The sequence below is a fragment of the Pristiophorus japonicus genome, chromosome 2, assembly GCF_044704955.1.
Source record: "Pristiophorus japonicus isolate sPriJap1 chromosome 2, sPriJap1.hap1, whole genome shotgun sequence".
In the NCBI taxonomy this organism is placed as follows: Eukaryota; Metazoa; Chordata; class Chondrichthyes; family Pristiophoridae; genus Pristiophorus; species Pristiophorus japonicus.
In genome coordinates, this window is record NC_091978.1 from 49,721,717 (window position 1) to 49,747,478 (window position 25,762).

The 25,762-nt window shown below is 41.3% G+C and overlaps 1 protein-coding gene across 3 annotated transcripts in view; it reads right to left on the reverse strand.

Annotated features, from left to right (window-relative positions):
- Nucleotides 1-208: 208 nt before the first annotated feature.
- smad2 (SMAD family member 2) overlaps nt 209-25,762 on the reverse strand; it is a 154,896-nt gene continuing 129,342 nt past the window's right edge. For all 3 annotated transcript variants that reach the window (XM_070867077.1, XM_070867070.1, XM_070867065.1), the window contains 4 exons: nt 23,255-23,467; nt 21,828-21,965; nt 13,500-13,644; nt 209-3,319 (listed from right to left, as the gene is read on the reverse strand). In XM_070867077.1, coding sequence (XP_070723178.1) covers nt 3,196-3,319; nt 13,500-13,644; nt 21,828-21,965; nt 23,255-23,467 — 620 coding nt within the window. In that variant the 3' untranslated portion in view covers nt 209-3,195. The remainder of the gene's footprint in view (nt 3,320-13,499; nt 13,645-21,827; nt 21,966-23,254; nt 23,468-25,762) is intronic.

Here is a 25,762-nt window from a genome sequence, read left to right on the forward strand (position 1 = left end):
AGAGCTATATATACACCTCAAAAGCAAAAACAGTTATCAAAGAAGAAATGAAATTCTATTCATTTCTGGGAGCTGAGATAAAACAGTTGCAATGACATTCTGTGCAGTGTTCAGGCGAGGGATTCAGCACTTTTGCTCCAGTTATCATTCCATTAAAGCTCACAGCATAATACACCCTCACACTCAACACAAGAAAAAACATCAAGAACATCAGAATTAAAACTTTATTAGTGTATTCACTTAGTCTGCATATGCAACAAGCCTGAAGCTTTTTTTCCTCTCAAATTCACAAGTTCTACCAATACAGAATTCTACTGGTAAAACAAGCTCACAAATAGAATGGTAAATGCTCTGCTAGTTTTTCTTTAAAAAGTCTGGCCCATTTTCTATTATTTAGTGCCGCTTCCTTTCATTCCCAAGTCTCTATGGCAAATAGAACTTTCCCCTATGGCCTACAAGCAGCCACAGCCTCCACCATTTTGAAGCATTAACACTGGCCATCTTCATTCTCAAAAAAATAAGCTATCACTAGCTGCACTTACAAAGTACAGCACTAGTGTAATGTAGAGGAATTAACAATGTAAAATAAATTTAAAAAGCAATCCTGCTACTGCCACAAAAAGGGGAAATATGACAGACAGCTAGGTCACAGAATCATTAGTAAGTTGTACATTTTTGTGTTCTATTTTACAAGTTACACAGCCCCTCAAAAAAAAACCCACCTGCAGCCACTTTCCCAAACAATCCGAACACATTAAAATATGTATTCTCTAAGCTTTTTGGGGTGCATAAGTTTGTAGTGTTTGAGGAACATGAACAACATGTACAGCTATTATCCTGGTATTGTACTGAACTTGCAAGGCTAATTTTGTAGCAGCAAATGCAGAGAACTGTCTTTTTGCAGGTATATCTCAAATGCAATGCAAAATTGAAGTCAGAACACTGCTTCAATACGTTGCAATTTTAAAATGATTAAGACACTTGATTCATATGTAAAATTATATTAAATTCAGAATATTTAACAGCTATGGGGAGGAAGGAAAAGAAATTAAAAGCAGTATAATGTTTATTAGGTCAATTTTTAGCTTTCATTAGACCAAACACACAGGAATATTTTGCCTAATCAGATGTTCTGCAAGTACTAGAAGTCGAACTTAATATGTGAGACGCAATTTAGCTCAGAGTACAGTATGCAGCCAACATTCATTACCTTTAACATGATACTGCATTGGCATAATGATTAAATATAATAATGACTAAAAACATTGAAGTTGTAATTCCCTCAATTGTACCCTTCAACCTCACAACTCACCTAAAAAGGGTTTGAAAATATGATGCATACAAGTTTGTTCCCCCTTTCCTGTAATGATCCTAAATTAGACTTCAACTAAAATGGCACAACCCTGCTGGCTTGTACTGATGAATCTGAACCAGAGGTAGCAACTTATAGTGAAGAGCAGTGATTAGTATCATCTATAAATAAATACCCAAGGTTTCCAATGCCATTTTGTGAGTAATATACTTCACTGATAAAGTTTTAAAAGTACACACAACACATGGAGCATTGCAACTTTCAGACATAAAGCCCCAGTCACCAATACTATTAACTCCAGAAACAAATTGCTCAACAACTTGTTGAAATGATCCTTTTGCTGGATCTGTTATCATCCAGTTTTACAAATTTCCAGTGCTGGGAAATGAACACATCTTTAGGGCAACATCAAAATTCACAATTAGCCGCCACAGGCTAGCTTAGTTATGGAAAGTGTCTCAGTTGCATGCAAGGGGTTTACTGATTTAATAAAATATTACAACTGTTAATTTAAAGATTCTTGGAAACCTTGCCAAATGTGACCCTCCCTTTGTCCAAAGAATTTTAATTGCCCCAAATAATGACACTGCCACGTATAAAAATCACGAGGTAATTCAGTGAATTTCTCTGGCAATTACAGTAAAATGTCAAATTACTGTAACAGACAACAGCTACAGCCTCTGTTCAATGTCGGGAATAGTGTGAACAGCACTCATCAGTACCATAACAGTTCTATATGTATTCTGAAACAAATTAATTGAAATAGTAACTCAAGAAGCTAAATAGCGCAGAAGATTCTCATTTATACACCACTTTGAAATTCAAGATTAGGTTGAACAGGTAACAAAAGTTAAATAAAACTGCAGTATGCTGTTTAATCCAAGGTCCAACTTTTCAACAGTTTGGTAATATACTGCAGGAGTCCCAAATTTTCAATTCACCAAAGTTCACTTCGTTTTCCAGTTTCAGATGAGCTACATTGAGAAACTTGCACTAACTCTGCACTTCACCAAAACTAATAATGAACGCCATGTCAGATCTGACCACATTCCTGCTCATTTCCCTTTGTAGATGCATCCTGGGAAATGCCAGTTTCAGTAGTGCTCCACTAGTCTATCTTTCAGTGGGCGAGTCCAAATTAGTCCAATGTTGCACTGCCACAAGCCAGCATTTCTCCAGCAGTAACACCACTGCGCAGTAATCTTTCTAAAACAAAAAACTCTTTATCTAACTGCCAGTGATATTTTGCTGCCAAAGGTGAATTTGTGGTAATTCTGATCAAATATCTGGAGGAAAATTAAATGCATGCTATGTTTCCCACTTCCAACTGCTTTTCGGTTTCTCATTTTAAATTCATCATTAATCAGAAGATTCCATCTGCTTTTTATCTGCAATTTGTGTCAATTAAAATTATCCGTCAGATTTTATTCCTGTGGGGGTGGGAGGCAAGGATAGAAGTTTAATTTCACAATGAAGAATAACATTCCAAAACATATAGCAAATGTGTGTAGATCAACATAGCTGAATTACTGTACATGTTATTGATGGACCTCAGGCACTCTTGATACATGATGTGCATTAACACATAATACAATGTCTTTTTACACAGCTTTCCCTTCACCCTCAGTCATAAGCTATATTCATGTGTTTAATACACTAATACTAATACATTTATGTCATAATCTGGGTGTGGGATAATAAAACTCAACAAGGTGCTTAAGTTGATGAGATCAAGTGCCATTCTTTTTGATTTTGTTTTGTATTAGCAAACAGTCTCTGGGATAACACACAAGTACTACAACAGAAAAGCTGTTCAAGTCTGTTGATTGGACTCCCATCTTATGTTTAATCCAGCCTTGATACTGAAATAGGTGTGTAGATATTTAGGACATGCTTGAACAACGGACAGAGGGGGAGCCCATTTGGGTCAAAACTTTGTCAAGCCATTGCAAAGGTCCATTCAGGTGGAGTTCAATCCAACAAGGAGTGCTCGTCACAGTCTGCCGTCTATAAAGACAGAAAGAAAAGTTGAAGCAATTAATGCAAAATAATGCAGGTGCAATACCAAATTTTTGGAGTTTGTCTAAAATACAATAGTTAAAAAAAAATTAATCATTGTGTGAAGAGTAGGTTTTCAATAGGAGGAAAGAGACAATGTCAAAAAGAAACTTTTTTTCCCCAGAATGCAAATTGTAGCTTTTACACTTTTACCTCAAACAGAAAGCGCAACACTTGTCTCAATTGGCAGTATTATCATCCGAGTCAGAAGCTTGTGGGTACAAGCCTTATGAACTTTATCTCGGCTCATACTTCAATGCAATATTGAGGAAGCGCTGCATTGTATAAAATATTAAATCCAAGACACGTCTACTTGCTCAGATAGGCATAAAAGATTCCCAAGCACTATCAAGGAAGAGATCTGAGTTTTCCAGTGCACTTGCCAACATTCCTCCCTCTACCAGCACCACCAAAACAGATTATCTCGTAGTTTTTTCATTTGATTTTTCTGGGACCGTGCTGCTTACAAATTTGGTTGCTACATTCACTTATATAATAGTGACTACACTTCAAAAGTAATCCATTGGTGGTAAAGTGCTCAGACATACAGTTTCATTATAAATGCACGTTCTTCCTTGCTTTAATACTGCCTCATTAAAACTACTAGCCTCATTGCAAGTATGTCTTAAAGGTTAAGAACTGGTGTTCATCCCCCTTGAGAGGTAATGTGTTCATGGAGTCTGGAGAGGTCCCAGCGGATTGGAAAACCACAAATGTATTGCCCCTATTCAAGAAAGGAGAGAGACAGAAAGCAGGAAACTATAGACCAGGTAGTCTAACATTGGTCATTGTAAAATGCTGGAGTCCATTTTTAACGAAGTAGTAGCAGGACATTTAGAAAACCATAATGAAACCATGCTGACTGTGCTTGATTGTATGAAAGGGAAATCATGTTTAACAAATTTGCTACAATTCTTTGAGGATGTAACAAGCAGCGTGGATAAAGGGGAACCAGTAGATGTAATGTATTTGGATTTCCAGAAGGCATTCGATAAGGTACCTCATACAAGACAAGAGCTCATGGGGTTGGGGGTAATATATTAGCATGGATAGAGGTGCTTCAGGGATCACTGCTGGGGCCTCAACTATTTACAATCTATATTAATGACTTAGATGAAGGGACTGAGTCTAATGTAGCCAAATTTGCTGATAATACAAAGATAGGTGGAAAAGCAAGCTGTGAAGAGTACACAAATAATCTGCAACGGGATACAGATAGGTTAAGTGAGTGGGCAAAAATTTGGCAGATGGAGTATAATGTGGGACAATGTGAGGTTATCCACTTTAGTAGGAGAAATAAAAATGCAAAATTATTTAAAGGGAGAGAGACTACAAAATGCTGCGGTACAGACGGATATGAGGGTCCTTGTATATGAAACACAAAAAGTTAGCATTCAGGTACACCAAGTATTAGGAATGTAAATGGAATGTTGGCCTTTATTTCAAGTGGGATGGAGTATAAAAGTAGGGAAGTCTTGCTGCAACTGTTAATGAGACCACACCTGGAGTAGTGTGTACAGTTTTGGTCTCCTTGGTTCGCAAAATATCTTGCTTGCATGTTTTTTGCCATTTAAAAGCCGGCGAACCTGCTGCGCGGGAACTTCAGAGCACTACACGACTGTGTAGCTTAAAGGGAACACTGGTGAACACCACCCTGGTATGACTTCTTTCATGCAGTACCACATAAAACATGACATGCTGTGACTAAAGAGAGTCTAAAGAACGATCCAGCATAACCACTTCATACTCATCTGCGCACGTGGCTGCTGCCACAACCTACCTTTGAATTGGATTCTACCCTACCCCATGCAACAATCTTACAAAGCAATGACTAGTCACCTCTGTCTTGAGGCAAGAATGCAGATAGCAGCAGATGGGTGCAATGCATCTCATGCATCTTGCCTGGCACCCCATCTTGTGTACAGTTTTGGTCTCCTTACCCAAGGAAGGATAATCTTTCCATTGAGGGAGTGCAACGTAGGTTCAACAGACTGATTCCTGGGATTGGGAGGCGAAGAGATGGAGTAGACTAGGCCTATATTCTCTGGAGTTCAGAATAATGAGGGGTGATATCACTGATACATACACAATTTTTACAGGGCTTGACAAGGTAGATGCAGGGAGGTGGTTTCCCCTGGCTGGTGAGTCAAGAACCAGGGACCACAGTCTCAGAGGGGTCGGCCATTTCGGACTGAGATGAAGAGAAACTTCGTCACTCAGAGGGTAATGAACCTTTGAAATTCTCTACCCCAGAGGCCTCTGGAGGCTCAGCCTTTGAGTATATGCAAGACAAAGATAGATAGATTTTTTGATATTAAGGAAATCAAGGGATATGGGGATAGTGCAGGAAACTGGAGTGGAGGTAGAAGATCAGCCATGATCTTATTGAATGGCGAAGCAGGCTCGAGGGCCCGAATGACCTACTCCTGATCCTTATGTTATGGTCTTCCTAGAATCTCACATTATAATTCTCATTGGTGGTTGAGAACACAATTTGGTGCAAAGGCTCATGAAAAAGTACCAGGAGAGGGGAAGGCAGAGAACGGGAATGTGACAGAAATTGTCTCAGAATATGCAGCGGCTTGACAAAGTTTTGACCATTGTTTTTAAAAAAAAAAATGTACTTACTTGCCTCACCACCCTGAACCACTAATTACAAAGGGGGTTACCATCATCTATCCAGCATTGCAGAGACCAGATGGAGGTGGGGGAGGGGAAAAGAAGGGACTGGGGTGGCCAGTTCAGCTTTTTTCCAAACTGTGGGAGGGTTGGTGAGGGGTCTGGTGAGTGATTTAGCCTCAGTTGAGGGTGGAATAATTATTGCATCAGCGGGTGGTACTGTTCCATTGGTGGCAGGGAAAAGAGAGGGTTTGTCGCAGTTGAGAGTTGGCACTGGGTGCAAAGATTGCCTCCAGTGAGGGAGGTGCACAGGCACCAGAGAGCGAATTTGGGCTCAGCAGGGTATTGAATGGGAATCGGCCAATTTTCACAGTTTTGCAAAGGAGTTGCTGGGTGGTTGGGGGTTGTTCACGTATGCTATTTTTATATCTTCTGGGGAGGGAGTAATGGTACGTGAGCTTTGCTGCAGTTGAGGCGTAGGAAGTAAATTATGAACTGACTACCTTCCAACTCCATGGACTGAGCAGTCAGTCAGTTTATGCTGTTTCACAAGTAGATTGCTGAGTAATGGGATCAAGATTCGGTAGGCCACCGCTTTGTTTCCTCTACTATGCTCGCAAGATTATCATAGGAACTGAAGTAGGTCATTCAGCCATTTTGCTATTCAATTAGATCATGGCCCATTTGTACCTCAACTCCATTTACCCACTGCAGATCCATATCCCTCAATACCCTTACCTAATACAAGTTCTTGCTTTCAGTCTTGAAAATGTCAACTGACCCAGCATCCATAGCCTTTTGGGGGCAAGGAAATTGCAATTTCCACTACCTTGAGGAAAAGTGCTTCCTGATTTCTCTCCTGAATCACCTACTTTTCATTTTAAGATTGTGCCCCTTTGTTCTGGATTCCCCCACCAGAGGAAACATCTTGTACGTATCTACTCCATCAAATCCTTTTATCATTTCAATTAGATCAACCCTTAACCTTCTAGATGGAAGGGTATTCAAACCAAGTTTATGCAACCTGTCCTCATAAGCCTGGGTATCATTTTGGTAAGTCTGCGCTGTACTTGCTCCAAGGTTAATAAGAGTCTTCCTGGGATGCGTTGCCCAGAACTGAACACAATACTCTAGATGAGGTCTGAACAAAGTGCTCTACAACTAAAGCGTAACTTCCTCCACTTATAATTCCAAGCCTTTTGAGACAGGTTTAGACAGGTTAGATGCAGAAAGAATGTTCCCAATGTTGGGGAAGTCCATAACCAGGGGTCACAGTCTGAGGATAAGGGGTAAGCCATTTAGGACCGAGATGAGGAGAAACTTCTTCACCCAGAGAGTGGTGAACCTGTGGAATTCTCTACCACAGAAAGTAGTTGAGGCCAATTCACTAAATATATTCAAAAGGGAGTTAGATGAAGTCCTTACTACTCGGGGGATCAAGGGTTATGGCGAGAAAGCAGGAAGGGGGTACTGAAGTTTCATGTTCAGCCATGAACTCATTGAATGGCGGTGCAGGCTAGAAGGGCTGAATGGCCTGCTCCTGCACCTATTTTCTATGTCTATGTCTATGTCTATGAGATAAAGACCAACATTCCATTAGCCTTTTCGATTAGTTTTTGCACCTATGCACTAGCTAGTGATTTTCTTACAGGCTACATTCTGCTTGTTCAAGTGACATTTACATTAATTTCCCAACAGTTCTAGGACCAGAACCATGGCAGTTTTTGAAGAACTTTCTTGTGGTTCCAACAGTGAGTTTCTTATTTTTGCTTTGGATGGCCCCGTCACAACTTTATGACACAACGTTATGGTCACAATGCCACCTACCTGTGCAATAACTTTGGAATGTTTTGACCACAAACTGTTTTTAAACTTTGATCATTTATACTCCCGAGCTCCTTGTTATGTATTTTCTACATTGAGCAGATCATACTGCTGCTCAGAGCTTTACTTTCACTAACTTTTAACACTACATTATAGCAATACAAAACAAAGCAACAAGGGCAATTTGATATATAATCAACATAAAGGCCGTTGCAATTCCAAATCTATTCAGTTTAAAATCCCTCTGCTTCTCGCTAGGCTCAGTCAATTTCATACCACCAGACTAGTGTGAACAAACAGCTGATTCAGTTTACATGTTTTATGAATAGGAAATCGTGTTTGACAAATTTATTTGTGGTTTTTTTTTTTAAGGGTGTAACTAGCAGGATAGATAAAGGGGAATCAGTGGATGTAGTACATTTGGATTTTCAGAAGGCATTCGATACAGTGCCACACAAGAGGTTGTTACACAAGATTAGGGCTTGTAGGATTGGGGCCAATATATTAGCATGGATTGAGGCTTGGTTAACTGACAGAAAACAGATTAGGAATAAATGGGTCATTTTCGGGATTGCAGGGTGTAACTTGTGCAGTGCCGCAAGGATCAGCGCATGGCCCTCAGCTATTTACACTATATCAATGACTTTGATAAGGGAATGGAGTGTAATGTGTCTAAGTTTGCTGATAATACAAAGCTAGGAGGGAAAGTAAGCTTTGAGGAGAATGCAAAGTGACTGTAAAGGGATATAGACCGGTTAAGTGATTGGGCGAGATGGCAAATGGAGTATAATGTGAGGAAGTGTAAAATTATCCACTTTGGTAGGAAGAATAGAAAAGTAGAGTATTTTTAAAAAGTTGAGACACCAGTAAATGTTGGTATGCAGAGGGATTTGGGGGTACTTGTACACGAATATTAACGTGCAGGTAAAGCAAGCAATTAGGAAGGCAAATGATGTGTTAGCCTTTATTGCAAGGGTGTTGGAGTACAAGAGAAAATAAGTCATAGAAACATAGAAAATAGGTGCAGGAGTAGGCCATTCGGCCCTTCGAGCCTGCACCACCATTCAATAAGATCATGGCTGATCATTTCCTCAGTACCCCTTTCCTGCTTTCTCTCCATACCCCTTGATCTCTTTAACGTAAGGGCCATATCTAACTCACTCTTGAATATATCCAACGAACTGGCATCAACAACTTTCTGTGGTAGAGAATTCCACAGGTTAACAACTCTTAGTGAAGAAGTTTCTCCTCATCTCAGTCCTAAATGGCTTACCCCTTATCCTTAGACGATGTCCCTTAGTTCTGGACTTCCCCAACATCGGGAAAATTATTCCTGCATCTAGCCTGTCCAGTCCAGTCAGAATTTTATATGTTTCTATGAGATCCCCTCTCATCCCTCTAAACTCCAGTGAATACAGGCCCAGTCTCTCCTCATATGTCAGCCCTGCCATCCTGGGAATCAGTCTGGTGAACCTTCACTGCACTCACTCAATAGCAAGAACGTCCTTCCTCAGATTAGGAGACCAAAACTGAACACAATATTCCAGATGAGGCCTCACACCAAGGCCCTGTACAACTGCAGTAAGACCTCCCTGCTCCTATACTCAAAAGCCCTAGCTATGAAGGCCAACATGCCATTTGCCTTCTTCACCGCCTGCTACACCTGCATGCCAACTTTCAATGACCATGACACCCAGGTCTCGTTGCACTGCCCCTTTTCCTAATCTGCCGCCATTCAGATAATATTCTGCCTTCATGTTTTTGCCACCAAAGTGGATAACCTCACATTTATCCACATTATACTGCATCTGCCATGCATTTACCCACTCACCTGTCCAAGTAATCCTGCAGCCTCTTAGCATCCTCCTCACAGCTCTCACCGCCACCCAACTTAGTGTCATCTGCAAACTTGGGAGGTATTACACTCAATTCCTTCATCTAAATTATTGATGTATATTGTAAATAGCTGGGGTCCCAGCACTGAGCCCTGCGGCACCCCACTAGTCACTGCCTGCCATTCTGAAAAGGACCCGTTTATCCCAACTCTCTGCTTCCTGTCTGCCAACCAGTTCTCTATCCACGTCAATGTATTAGCCCCAATACCATGTGCTTTAATTTTACACGCCAATCTCGAGTGGGACCTCGTCAAAGCCTTTTGAAAGTCCAAATACACCACATCCACTGGTTCTTCCTTGTCCACTCTACTAGTTACATCCTCAAAAAATTCTAGAAGATTTGTCATGCATGATTTCCCTTTCATAAATCCATGCTGACTTGGACCGATCCTGTCACTGCTTTCCAAATGTGTTGCTATTTCATCTTTAATAATTGATTCCAACATTTTCCCCACTACTGATGTCAGGCTAACCGCTCTATAATTCCCCGTTTTCCCTCTCCCTCCTTTCTTAAAAAATGGTGCAACATTAGCTACCCTCCAGTCCATAGGAACTGATCCAGAGTCAATAGACTATTGGAAAATGATCACCAATGTATCCACTATTTCTAGGGCCATTTCCTTAAGTACTCTGGGATGCAGACTAACAGGCCCTGGGGATTTATTGGCCTTCAATCCCATCAATTTCCCCAACACAATTTTGTGACTAATATGGATTTCCTTCATTTCCTCCTCCTCACTAGACCCTCGGTCCCCTAGTATTTCCAGAAGGTTATTTGTGTCTTCCTTCGTGAAGACAGAACCAAAGTATTTGTTCAATTGGTCTACCATTTCTTTGTTCCCCATTATAAAGTCACCAGATTCTGACTGCAAGGGACCTACATTTGTCTTCACTAATCTTTTTCTCTTAACATATCTATAAGAGGCTTTTGCAGTCAGTTTTTATGTTCCCGGCAAGCTTCTCCTCATACTCTATTTCCCCCCTCCTAATTAAACCCTTTGTCCTCCTCTGCTGAATTCTAAATTTCTCCCAGTCCTCAGGTTTGCTGTTTTTTCTGGCCAATTTATATGTCTCTTCCTTGGATTTAACACTATCCTTAATTTCCCTCGTTAGCCACGGTTGAAGCACCTTCCCCGTTTTATTTTTACTCCAGACAGGGATGTACAATTGTTGAAGTTCATCCATGTGATCTTTAAATGTTTGCCATTGCCTATCCACCCTCAACCCTTTAAGTATCATTCGCCCGTTTATTCTAGCCAATTCACATCTCATACCATCGAAGTTACCTTTACTTAAGTTCAGGACTCTCGTCTCTGAATTAACTGTGTCACTCTCCATCTTAATAAAGAATTCTACCATATTATGGTCACTCTTCCCCAAGGGGCCTCGCTCAACAAGATTGCTAATTAGTCCTTTCTCATTACTCATCACCCAGTCTAGGATGGCCAGCCTTCTAATTGGTTCCTCAACATATTGTTGTAGAAAACCATCCCTAATACACTCCAGGAAATCCTCCTCCACTGTATTGCTACCAGTTTGGTTAGCCCAATCTATATGTAGATTAAAGTCACCCATAACTGCTGTACCTTTATTGTACGCATCCCTAATTTCTTGTTTGATGCTGTTCCTAACCTCACTACTACTGTTTGGTGGTCTGTACACAACTCCCACGAGCGTGTTCTGCCTTTAGGTACTCCGCAGCTCTAGCCATACAGATTCCACATCATCCAAGCTAATGTCCTTCCTTACTATTGCATTAATTTCTTCCTTAACCAGCAACGCTACCCCACCTTCTTTTCCTTTCTGTCTATCCTTCCTGAATGTTGAATACCCCTGGATGTTGAGTTCCCAGCCTTGGTCACCTTGGAGCCATGTCTCCGTATCCCAATTATATCATATTCGTTAATAGCTGCCTGCGCAGTTAATTCGTCCACCTTATTACGAATACTCCTCGCATTGAGGCACAGAGTCTTCAGGCTTGTCTTTTTTACACAATTTGCCCCTTTAGAATTTTGCTGTAATGTGGCCCTTTTTGATTTTTGCCTTGGGTTTCTCTGCCCTCCACTTTTACTCAGTAATCAGGAACAAAATGACATCACTTGGATAAGGGTGAATTAATTAAGGAAAGCCAGCACGGATTTGTTTAAGGCAAATCATGTTTGACCAAATTGATTTGCGTTTTTTTGATGCGGTAACAGAGAGGGTTGACGAGGGCAATGCAGTTTATGTAGTGTACATGGATTTCCAAAAGGCATTTGACAAAGTGCCACATAATAGGCTTGCCAGCAAAATTGAAGCCCATGGAATGAAAGAGACAGTGGCAGCCTGGATAAGAAATTGACTAAGTGACAGGAAGCAGAGAATAGTGGTGAACGGTTGATTTTCGGACTGGAGGAAGGTATACAGTGGTGTTCCCCAGGGGTCAGTTCTAGGACCACTGCTTTTCTTGATATATATTAATGACTTGGACGTGGGTATACAGGGCACAATTTCAAAATTTGCTGATGCCACAAAACTTGGAAGTATAGTGAACAGTGAGGGAGAGAGTGATAAGACTTCAGGAAGACAGACAGGCTGGTGAAATTAGCAGACACGTGGGGGATGAAGTTTAGCGCAGAAAAGTGTGAAGTGATGCATTTTGGTATAACGAATGAAGAGGGAACGTGTAAACTAAATGGTACAATCCTAAAGGAGATGCACGGACAGAGATACCTGGGGGTATGCAGGCATAAATCATTGAAGGTGTCAGGGCATGTTGAGAAAGGAGGTAAAAAGGCTTACGGGATCTTGGGCTTCATAAATAGAGGTAGAGTACAAAAGTGTGAAAATTATGATGAACCTGTATAACACACTGGTTCGGCCCCAACTGGGGCATCATGTCCAATTCTGGACATCACACTTTAAGGCGGCCTTAGAGACAGTGCAGAAAAGATTTACGAGAATGATTCCAGAAATGAGAGACATCATTTGTGTTGATAGACTGGAGATACTGGGGTTGTTCTCCTTGGATCAGAGAAGATTAAGAGGAGATTTGATAGAGGTGTTCAAAATCATGAGGGGTTTGGACAGGGTAAATGCTGTTTTCCCTGGCTGAAGAGTCTAGAACTAGGAGTCATAGTCTCAGGATAAGGGGTCAGCCATTTAGGACAGAGATGATGAGAAATTTCTTCACACAGAGGGTTATGAATCTTTGGAAATTTCTACCACCGAGGGCTGTGGCTGCTCAGTCGACGAGTATAAAAGACAGAGATGGAAAGGCATTATGGAAAGACATTTGGGGCAGAGGGAATCAAGAGATATGGGGATAGGGTGGGAAAGTGAAGTTGATGTAGAAGTTCAGCCATGATCTTATTGAATGGCGGAGCAGACCCAAGGGGCCATATGGCTTACTCCTGCTCCTAGTTCTTAAGACAACAGTCATAGTTTCTATTTTCACAGAACAAACAATTATGTGCTCAGGACTCTGCATTGTACTGTGGAAATAGGAAAACCAATTAATGCAGTCCAAAGTTAAAACAAACATGGTTCTACAGCACCTAGGTAACTATAAATGATGAAGTACGTAGTTTATGCTGGTCAAGGATTGTGAAGTCACATTTGTGAAAATCATCACTTGTACAATATCTTGAAGACTCCTTGTCAATTTTACCACAATGAGTAGAATTTGGCTACTTATTCAGATCGTCAAGTTAGATGCAACACTTGAGATTACTGTTCAGCAACAGTGCAGATTTTGTGTCACACTGGGAAGGCAGAAAACAAAATCTACAGAATTACCATTAATTCCTCACCTGTATTCAGCACCCCAGCCTTTCACAAAGCTCATCCTAATTGTGCACATTCTGGTTAACTGGTAAACAGCTTCAAAGCCTTGGTTTACAGACTGAGCCAGAAGTGCTGCAAACTCCTGGTTGTTGAATATTTTCAGGTTGCAGCCTGAGAAACAGAATTAGAAAATAGAAAATTACATTTTACACTGCCATGCAAAGTAAATGCAGAGATAATTAATACAAGAGCAAGTATGTTTTGCAAAATATCTTATTGCTCAATATTGATCTGCTTTTCAATCGGATATAAAATAACACGTATTACTGAGCATCATATTACCAGATGTCAAAAATACTTGGTTATTCAATGCAGTTCCCATTCTCTATTGTTCACCTGTAAGCAGCATGAAAACTAGTTATAAACAAGCAATAGAACATTCAAAATTATGCAGATAAAAGCCAGGCAATTTATAATCAACATTGATTGCTTCAATTCAGCTGGTCTTTACATTTTCAGAGAATTAAAATTTTACTGCCATAAATTGCCAACAATGGAACTCCACGATTCTGTCGTGAAATTCTCCCTACAAGGAGGTGGTTGAAATAATATTTCTTAACTGTGGCAAGATAACAGCTGCTTATGAGTGAGACGCCGTCTAGTAATATTGTTGCAGTCTACAATTTCAAAGTTGCTTAATTTGAATTATGCTAATTTGAATTGAAATTGTGCAAAACTCCCCTGTGCTATTTTAAAATTGTTTAATTCAAATGAATAATTCAATTTTTTGAATAAAAATGCACTTTGAATTAACAGGAGTAGAAGCTGTCGTGACTTAGGCAATACCTCCTTGCAAAAAACTGCATTTCTACACTGGGGCAAAGGTTAACCAGACTGATATTCGATCTTTTAATTACAGATTTAGACCTTCCAATATATTGCTCTTGGATAGAAATAGCACCAGGATGTTTTAACAGAATAATGTGTAGTTGCTGAAGGGATATTGAGATAGGGCAGGAAAGTGGAGTTGAGAAGCAGGGAGTCATATGACCTACTCCTGCTCCTATTTCTTATGTTCCAAAATATACATTCTGGATTAGTGAAAATATGTTGCTCTCATTTATTAAGGGCTGACTATCAATGGATTTAGCTGCTGATTTAATGGCATTTTACTATAATTTACATACCAAGTTTATATCCATGAAGTAAATTTGGTATAAACCAGCATATAAAACAGCAAAATCCTGTCCCCCTCTCCCTACAGTTCTAAGTAATGAAAGTCTCAGGTCTGATCTCTATGACTGCACAATTAGCCCAGGATCCTTAGATATTTTTGTGGGGTGGGGAGAAAGGGAAATAGACAAAATAGATCAAAATTAATCTGCTTTTAGTCTGTGTTCCACCTGATTAGTGTCCTACTGGAAGTATGCATGGACAGGACTGTACTAAACTGCTAAAACCCTCAATCCACAGTAAAATAAATCACCAATAGTCACAGTCATAAAGTATAAAACAAGATAGAGGGCCACTGTTGCCTTGCAGTGCGAGTGAGGCAGTGCCTCACGTGTAAAAGGCTAAGTATACCATCATCACACAGTGAAGTGTCAATTTATAATGAAGTTGACATTGTGAACCAGTTTTTCCCAAAGCTATGTTGATTTCAAGTGCTCAACTTGATCCTTACAGGAGCACTACAACCTGTCGAATACATAAACAATAAGAATTTATTTTTAGAAAATCCAGAAAATCTTTTTGTTGCTAAACAACATCACCTCTTTCCTGAAGGTTGCATTCTTCTTCCATTCATGGTGTAATCTTTGCAATACATCAAACCTCAATATAGCAAAGTAATTTTAGCTTGGTCTCACTCCACTAAGCTCTGGTCCCATTCTCCTGCACTCAGGCATCCTGTATTTGCTAAAGTAACTGTATTCTTAAATTTGGTCTCCCATCAATGCCGTAGTAGCCTTCTACTCTAACTAGGGCAGTCTGTAGTCTCTTTTCTCTGCCTCCCCCAGAATATTCACAAACAAATTTAGCATATCTGAAATAAAATAATCTCCACATGTGTTGTTTGTTATTTCTAGGTTCAGTGAACAGCACCCAGGACCCAAGAGTGGGTTGACTTATGAGGAAAGGTTGAGTAGGTTGGGCCTCTACTCACTGGAATTCAGAAGACTGAGAGGTGATCTTATTGAAACGTATAAGATTATGAAGGGGCTTGACAAGGTGGATGCAGAGAGGATGTTTCCACTGATGGGGGAGACTAGATCTAGAGGGCATGATCTTGGAATAAGGGGCCGCCCATTTAAAACAGAGATGAGGAGAAATTTCTTCTCTGAGGGTTGTAAATCTGTGGAATTCGCTGCCTCAGAAAGCTGTGGAAGCTGGGTCATTGAATAAATTTAAGCCAGAAATGGACAGTTTCTTCAATGATAACAGGATAAGGGGTTATGGGGAGCGGGCAGGGAAGTGGAGTGAGTCCATGGCCAGATCAGCCATGATCTTATTGAGTGACAGAGCAGGCTCGAGGGGCCGTATGGCCTATTCTTGTTCCTATTTCTTATGTTCTTATGTTATATTAAGTTCCTCCATTTGCTGTTGCCCCTGTCCTGCCTTACTCCCACTCCATCTCCTGTCTCCCCCGGCATACACCTCTTCCCGCTCTAACTCCCAACCATGTCCCACTGAGCACCCCACCTCATTCTCTTTCCAATTCTCTTCAAACTCCTTTCCTGCTGGTATCAATTTGACTCAGTTGGTAGCAATCTCATTCCCAAATCAGAAGACTAGGTTTTCAAACTGCCTCGAGCACAGAATCTATGCTGACACTATAGAGCTGTGCGGAGGGAGTGCTTAATTGTCAGAGGTGGCATCTTTTGGAGGAGATCTTAAAAAAGAAAATCTCATAGCACACAAATTGAAATAAAGCACAAAGAACAAAGCACTTGCGGTCAACATTCCTCTCATCTAGCATGAAAAACATTCATTGGTCCTTTATCTCATTTGCTGTTTGCGGGTGCTGACTGTGCGCAAATTGCTGACACGTTTGTCTACAAGGACTAAACATCAAACAGTGACTCACTGCACATGAAGCATAGAGCAATCCCAGGGATGTGATAATGCATTATATAAATGACAGTTCTTTCCATCTCCTTTTGCTCCAACCTGACATCCTATACTGTGCCTACCACAGCACATGCTGCTAGCACCAGCATCTTCAACGCCCCGTTTCCGAGCACATAACCCTTTCTCCTTTGGATCAATATTGCCACCATCCTCCTGATCTCACTCTCGCCATATGTCCCAACACTACCTCTAAAGCAAGGTCCTAGCTACCCATCTCCTTCATACCGCCCTGCAATATTTGTGCGCTCTCACAAATAAGACTCTTTTTATTTTCAATCTCAAACCACAGGGCAGTGTGTACATTCGGTGCTGAACCAAAACCTGGCTTTGCGCATTATCGGCACCATGCTGCTCAGCTACACATTCCACAACCTCACTTGCCTGAATCAAGGGCTCGTATTCTAGGACTCATCTTGGCTTAACAGAACAAACAGCACTACCATTCCCATCTTTAAGATTGCAGACCCCTAAACAAAGGCCCTGCAGTTACAAATTCTTCCCCATCTCATCTCGAGCCTGATTTCCACCATGAATCCCATGCATATTCCTTTGAACTCCTGACCACCTCTTCCCATTTCTTGGCCTCATTCTTACTGCCATTTCTTTGTCCACCTCCCTTTCTTCAGCATTGTTCCTACTCCTTTTAAAACCATAACTACTCCTTCCTTCAAATACCATCCCTAAGCCCACACACACCATTGTTTTTGGTGTAATCCGCACCCTCTCTCCAAAGTCTTTGAATGCACAATTTCCACTCAACTACATGCTCACTCTCCCCACCATTCCACTTGGGTTCTTCTAATCCAACTTACAACACTGAAACTTCCCTGTTCAAAGTCCCTCCTGGACTTTTTATTAAATGATCTTCTCAGTGGCCTTTCTGCTTCCAACCTTCATAAACTTCAGATATAATTAACAACTCTCCATCCAGAGTTCTCTCCCACATACCAACCTGGTCCATATAGGCTCCACTGGCATCTTGCAAATCAACTTCAAACTCCTTATTTTCAAATCCTCCATGACCTTTTTCTACATTATTTTGGAAATCATCTTCATCCATAACATCTATGCCCAAACTCCATTCCTGACTTACTACTTGTCTTCCTGCCCCAACACCTGCAGCAAATTCTAGTCATTATCCTCCTGAGTCACTCTGCCTTGCCACCTTGTCGTCTTCCCCTCCCACATATGCTCAGGTGTTTTTTTTTAATAAATTCGTAGCCAATCGTTTCCAATTCTTTGTCAAGTCACAAACGCCAGAGGTCACCCTGCACCAGTCAAGGATCACTCTGCGCCAATGCTCTTAGCCAAAAGGCCTAGAGCCACTGCACCGTTCCTGGAAGTACTGCAATACCAGGTTCGTGCCATGGAGGTGGATGGGTCAGGTCCCCCACACACCTCCGTGGAGGTGGATGGGTCAAGCCATCCCACCCACCTCCTGTTTACAAAAATGTAAGCATATACCTTCCTGACCAGGGAGAAACCACCCGGAGGTCATGGTGGCTGGTCAGGTTAGTTATGCAGATCTTAGCCAAAAGGCCGATTACAGAACGAGAGTTACAGGTGCAAGTTGTATCCATTCCCAATCAGCACAGAACGAGAGTTGGGTCAGTTTGTTTTGCTATGCCACTGGATTTGCAATAAGCTTATCTAGAGTTTGGGTGACTCAGTGAAGTAGAAAGCATCTCTCAGCACTGCTCCATCATGGGTGGATTTAAGGTTTAGGTCTCAAGAGCAATAAGTATTCAACAGCAGAATTCAAGGCAAAAGGTTTACTTTCGAATACATGAGCTGTAAAATGTGTTTGTTTTACTGATCAGTTTCCTTAGACTTGAAACAAGAGTTTATCTTGTCTCGACACTTATTAACATAGAAAATAGGTGCAGGAGTAGGCCATTCGGTCCTTCTAGCCTGCACCACCATTCAATGAGTTCATGGCTGAACATGCAACTTCAGTACCCCATTCCTGCTTTCTCACCATACCCCTTGATCCCCTTAGGAGTAAGGACTACATCTAACTCTTTTTTGAATATATTTAGTGAATTGGCCTCAACAACTTTCTGTGGTAGAGAATTCCACAGGTGCACCACTCTCTGGGTGAAGAAGTTCCTCCTCATCTCGGTCCTAAATGGCTTACCCCTTATCCTTAGACTGTGACCCCTGGTTCTGGATTTCCCCAACATTGGGAACATTCTTTCTGCATCTAACCTGTCCAAACCCATCAGAATTTTAAACGTTTCTATGAAGGCCCCTCTCATTCTTCTGAACTCCAGTGAATACAAGCCCAGTTGATCCAGTCTTTCTTGATAGGTCAGTCCCGCCATCCCGGGAATCAGTTTGGTGAACATTCGCAGCACTCCCTCAATAGCAAGAATGTCCTTCCTCAGGTTAGGAGACCAAAACTGTACACAATACTCCAGGTGTGGCCTCACCAAGGCCCTGTACAACTGTAACAACACCTCCCTGCCCCTGTACTCAAATCCCCTCGCTATGAAGGCCAACATGCCATTTGCTTTCTTAACCGCCTGCTGTACCTGCATGCCAACCTTCAATGACTGATGTACCATGACATCCAGGTCTCGTTGCACCTCCCCTTTTCCTAATCTGTCACCATTCAGATAATAGTCTGTCTCTCTGTTTTTACCACCAAAGTGGATAACCTCACATTTATCCACATTATACTTCATCTGCCATGCATTTGCCCACTCACCTATCCAAGTCACTCTGCAGCCTCATAGCATCCTCCTCGCAGCTCACATTGCCACCTAACTTAGTGTCATCCGCAAATTTGGAGATACTACATTTAATCCCCTCGTCTAAATCATTAATGTACAGTGTAAACAGCTGGGGCCCTAGCACAAAACCTTGTGGTACCCCACGAGTCACTGCCTGCCATTCTGAAAAGTACCCATTTACTCCTACTCTTTGCTTCCCGTCTGACAACCAGTTCTCAATCCACGTCAGCACACTACCCCCAATCCCATGTGCTTTAACTTTGCACATTAATCTTTTGTGTGGGACCTTGTCGAAAGCCTTCTGAAAGTCCAAATATACCACATCAACTGGTTCTCCCTTGTCCACTCTACTGGAAACATCCTCAAAAAATTCTAGAAGATTTGTCAAGCATGATTTCCCTTTCACAAATCCATGTTGACTTGGACCTATCATGTCACCTCTTTCCAAATGCGCTGCTATGACATCCTTAATAATTGATTCCATCATCTTACCCACTACCAATGTCAGGCTTACCGGTCTATAATTCCCTGTTTTCTCTCTCCCTCCTTTTTTTTTTTTTTTTTATATAAAAGTGGGGTTACATTGGCTCCCCTCCACTCCATAGGAACTGATCCAGAGTCAATGGAATGTTGGAAAATGACTGTCAATGCATCCACTATTTCCAAGGCCACCTCCTTAAGTACTCTGGGATGCAGTCCATCAGGCCCTGGAGATTTATCGGCCTTCAATCCCATTAATTTCCCCAACACAATTTCCCGACTAATAAGGATTTCCCTTAGTTCCTCCTCCTTACTAGACCCTCTGACCCCTCTTATATCCAGAAGGTTGTTTGTGTCCTCCTTAGTGAATACCGAACCAAAGTACTTGTTCAATTGGTCCGCCATTTCTTTGTTCCCAGTTATGACTTCCCCTGATTCTGGCTGCAGGGGACCTACGTTTGTCTTTACTAACCATTTTCTCTTTACATATCTATAGAAACTTTTGCAATCCGTCTTAATGTTCCCTGCAAGCTTCTTCTCGTACTCCATTTTCCCTGCCCTAATCAAACCCTTTGTCCTCCTCTGCTGAGTTCTAAATTTCTCCCAGTCTCCGGGTTCACTGCTATTTCTGGCCAATTTGTATGCCACTTCCTTGGCTTTAATACTATCCCTGATTTCCCTTGATAGCCACGGTTGAGCCACCTTCCCTTTTTTATTTTTACGACAGACAGGAATGTACAATTGTTGTCGTTCATCCATGCGGTCTCTAAATGTCTGCCATTGTCCATCCACAGTCAAGCCCTTAAGTATCATTCGCCAATCAATCCTAGCTAATTCACGCTTCATACCTTCAAAGTTACCGTTCTTTAAGTTCTGGACCATGGTCTCTGAATTAACTGTTTCATTCTCCATCCTAATGCAGAATTCCACCATATTATGGTCACTCTTCCCCAAGGGGCCTCGCACAACAGTATTGCTAATTAATCCTCTCTCATTACACAACACCCAGTCTAAGATGGCCTCCCCTCTAGTTGGTTCCTCGACATATTGATCTAGAAAACCATCCCTTATGCACTCCAGGAAATCCTCCTCCACCGCATTGCTTCCAGTTTGGTTAGCCCAATCTATGTGCATATTGAAGTCACCCATTATAACTGCTGCACATTTATTGCATGCACTCCTAATTTCCTGTTTGATGCCCTCCCCAACATTGCTACTACTATTTGGAGGTCTGTACACAACTCCCACTAACGTTGTTTTCTATTTGGTGTTCTGCAGTTCTACCCATATAGATTCCACATCATCCAAGCTAATGTCCATTCTAACTATTGCATTAATCTCTTCTTTAACCAGCAATGCTACCCCACCTCCTTTTCCTTTTATTCTATCCTTCCTGAATGTTGAATACCCCTGGATGTTGTTCCCAGCCCTGATCATCCTGGAGCCACGTCTCCGTAATCCCAATCACATCATATTTGTTAACATCTATTTGTAAAGTTAATTCATCCACCTTATTACGGATACTCCTTGCATTAAGACACAAAGCCTTCAGGCTTGTTTTTTTAACACCCTTTTTCCTTTTAGAATTTTGCTGTACAGTGGCCCTTTTTGTTTTTTGTCTTGGGTTTCTCTGCCCTCCACTTTTCCTCATCTCCTTTGTCTTTTGCTTTTGTCTCCTTTTTGTTTCCCTGTCTCCCTGCATTGATTCCCATCCCCCTGCCATATTAGTTTAGCTCCTCCCCAACAGCACTAGCAAACACTCCCTCTAGGATATTGGTTCCGGTCCTGCCCAGGTGCAGACCGTCCGCTTTGTATTGGTCCCACCTCCCCCAGAACCGGTTCCAATGTCCCAGCAATTTGAATCCCTCCCTGCTGCACCACTGCTCAAGCCATGTATTCATCTGCACTATCCTGCAATTCCTACTGACTAGCACGTGGCACTGGTAGCAATCCCGAGATTACTACTTTTGAGGTCCTACTTTTTAAATTTAGTTATTAAACCTTTCTTACCAGGTGGAATTTTGCACACTGTTGCAGGATGCCAGCTGTATCTTTGATTACAATTTGGACTCTGAACAAAGATGGCACTGTCACTCAGGCACTCTGCAAAAACTTCCCCACCAATGTAATACAACCTCACTCCTCTTCCTAAAAGGAAAAACATAGATAACATGAGGAATATCTCTCCATTACCAAGACAGTATTTTGGGGGAAAAAACTACGAATTGTATAGAGTGCATTTAAATCCATTAAGAAAATGAACTTAGAAATGACATATAATGACTTTATTCTAATAAATAATAACAGTGCATAGTGGAACAAGAAACAATGCATGCGTGCAACAAGGGAGGAATCCTATTTTGTAGTGTTTTGTCCATTAGAATCAGTGGGAAAGGTTTTGGTGCCATAATGGATCACGTCTAAAAGTTTGCACTAATGTGAATTGATGTTTTAATTACATGCCAAGACAGCTTCAAATCAAAAGAAGTTATTTTAACCGATGTAATCAGAAGTGGCTCAGTGGTAGCACGCTCACCTCTGAGTCATAAGATTGTGGATTCAAGCCCCACTCCAGGAGTTGAGCACAAAATCTAGGCTGACTCTCCAGTGCAGCACTGAAGGAGTGCTGCGCTGTTGGAGGTGCAACCTTTCAGGTGAGACGTTAAACCAAGGTGGATGTTAAAGGTCCCAGAGCACTATTCCGAAGAGGAGCAGGGGAGTTCTCCGCGGTGTTGTAGCCAATATTTATCCTTAACCAACATAATAAAACAAGAGATTATCTGGTCATTATCACATTGCTGTTTGTGGGACCTTGCTGTGCACAAGTTGGCCGCCACATTTTTTGCATTACTGTAAAGCGCTTTGGGACGTCCTTAGATCATGAAAGGAGCTATATAAATGTAAGTTATTTCTTTCTTTAACCATGTATGTCCAGTTGATGACCCATCATTGATGCATTGGTTAAGAGAAAAGTTGAGAAAAAAAAATAATGGAGGCGGGGTGTGAGGGGGCAGGGAAGTCAGAAAAGAAGGGAGGACAGTGGGCAGTATGCTTGGTTGGTGTAATGTTACTCATTGGGGATGAATATAAGCTAACCCCTGCTCAATGGGGTCAGGGGAGCATTTAGTGTAGAAAGCCCACCTGGGGGTGAGGTGGAAATAAAAAGACAGAATCATGTTCAGTGAAGAAGGTTGCCAATGTTGTCACCTTTTGCTTTGCAACAAAGTAACAGCATCAGTTTTCATATTTCTCCTATTACTGTTTTTATGGTTCAGAGTTACTGTTCTCTTTCTTGGAAGAGGTTTCTATTGATCATCTGTTCTTTAGGATTTTTTAGTTTTTGGTTCAGTTTTGGTCTTTTGATGTGAAATGAATTTTCCTAAATTCAGCAGGCCCCATTATGTAAAGTTAGGTATACATAATACACACACACTTACCAATGTGCCGTCTCGTCATCTCAACTGTTGCGTTTCTGTTGACATTGGACAGCAAACCCAGACAGAATCGTTCTGAGTTTGATGGGTCTGTAAATCCATCCACAGTTAATGAAGGCTGAGATGCATGAAAAGTTTCACCAACTCTCTGGTTTAACTCATAGTATGCTATTGAACACCAAAATGCTGGCTCTGAGTAGGTTACAGGTTGTAGATCTGTAACGGATAAAGGCAAATAATTTTATGTCGAGATACATTCAGAATCATATCTTCGAGGACTAGAGTCCAATACATCAATCAACCATAGGCCTCTTAACTTTGTTCTCGTGAATGTGTTTTGAGAGCTAATTTTAGTCCATTATTTCCTTATCTAAACAGTACTGAAGCAACTTCACTCACCTAATAAGTAGAATATATATGGTTAAGAATTCAATAATGGCAAGTAAATAGTTAACTTTGTGATCAGATGAGTATGATGCCATTTATATGAGCGTAGAATCCTAAGTCTCTTGAACACCTCAAAGCATTTCAAATGCACTGAATTATTTGAAAGTACAGTCGCCATTATGTATGCAAATGGGACAACCATTATTGCACTTCTGTGTGTACATAATACAAATACTAGTAAGTTGAACGACTGTTTAAATGATTTTGGTGGTGCTGGCTGAAGGAAGAATTTTGACCAGGCCTCCAGAAAAACATATTACTCTTTGAATTCTACAATGAAATTTTACAGTTCTTTTGAACCATCTGGAAGTCGGATTAAAGCTGCACCCAAAAAAACAGTACCATTGACAACGCAGCACTCCCTCAATACTGTAGCCTATTATTAGCTCAAGTCCTGACGCAGGGCTTGACGACCTTTAGAATTAACGGTTAAGAGTACTACCAATTGTAGCAAGTTGAATGATAAATTAATGTGCAAGCAAATCAGCAGGTAGTTCAGATATAGTGTACTCCATTTATGGTGGATGGAAGTTTGTACAGACAATCAAACAAGCTGGATCAAATACACTAAATGTAACCTAGGTTTCTTCTGTTTGCCCATACACAATTATATAATTTATAAATTTTAGTTCATTTGTGGTGGGGATAGGTTGTGACATCAAATGCATGCTCCAGCAATCCTGGTTCAAGAAAGAATTGTACAGTATATAGTACAAAAACAGGCTCAATTAAGTTCAAGCAACAATCGTACGTGGGGGGAGTGTTCCACAGGCAGGACATGCAACATGTGAAGCTTTGCTGCTGGATAAATTCAGAATTTTGAGCTGTAGCAGCATTGTTTCATGATCCTCTCATATAAGCCGGCCTACCTGAACCACAAGCTTCTGGTGCTGCTCCAGTAAAAGACTACCAGCCCAGTTATGTCTCTCTGTTGGGTGACTAGTGTGCCATGGAGTAAGCCATCTTGAACCCCGCAGGTTTAGGTGACTTAACAGGCAAGAAATGGGTTTTCTCCATAGTCTGTCAAAAGGACTTTAATACCCATGACCAATAATAGGCTTTGTACAACATGAAACTTCTAACTATCCAGCACACCATCCACTCAAAGTTTGCCCACTTTAGGTCATAGGAGCTGAAGACAGCTTGCCACAATAGTGGGTTATTTAGATATTCTCAGCACCAATCACCTTGTGTCTGCCCATCATCCAATTCTTCAGTGATGTGATGTCTGCTCACCTTTTAATTAGAGGGTTAACTATTCTACGGTGGAATGGATCTTAAAGAACATCACTTTTGGGAACATCCACCAGATCACTGATTAAAGAAAACTGAGTGGGACTAAATACTGTCCCAGATGGACTGCAGTGGTGATACGGTTATGTATTAAGCACGAGGAACATGTTTGCCCCGGAGAAGTCATATATTGTTCAACAGCTCAGCAGATGTCACAATTAGCTAGCTTCTTAATAAGGCTGGGATGTTTAGAAATGTTAAAAGGTTCAAACTTTGTACTGGGCAATAACAGAATCAATCATTCATATTCTTGACCATGAAATTGAGATCATAAATCAACAAATTTGCTTTGAAACTAATCTAGTGACAAATAGCTTTTAGACAAACTAGTGATTGAATAACTTCACCTGACAGACAGTGGCATGGGTTCCATCGCCATCCCTTTCAAGGCAGTGAAAAATGAACCAGTTTCTTCTTTCTTTAACAGGGTCTTCTCACATTAGGATTTTGTATGAAAACAGGCTTCTCTGTCTTTCCGGTTGCTTGACTTTTGCACTTGCGTACTGGGCTTTGCCATCATTGAGGATGGGATGGGGATGTTCATGGAGCCTCCGCCTTCCATTAGTTGTTTAATTGTCCACCACCATTCACGACTGGATATGGCAGGGCGGCAGAGCTTTAATTTGATCCATTGATTGTGGGATCGCTTAGCTCTGTCCATAGCATCCTGCTTCCACTGTTTAGTATGTATGTAGTCCTGTTTATAGCTTCCCCAGGTTGGCACCTCATTTTTTGCTAGGCCTGGTGCTGCTCCTGGCATACTCTTCTACA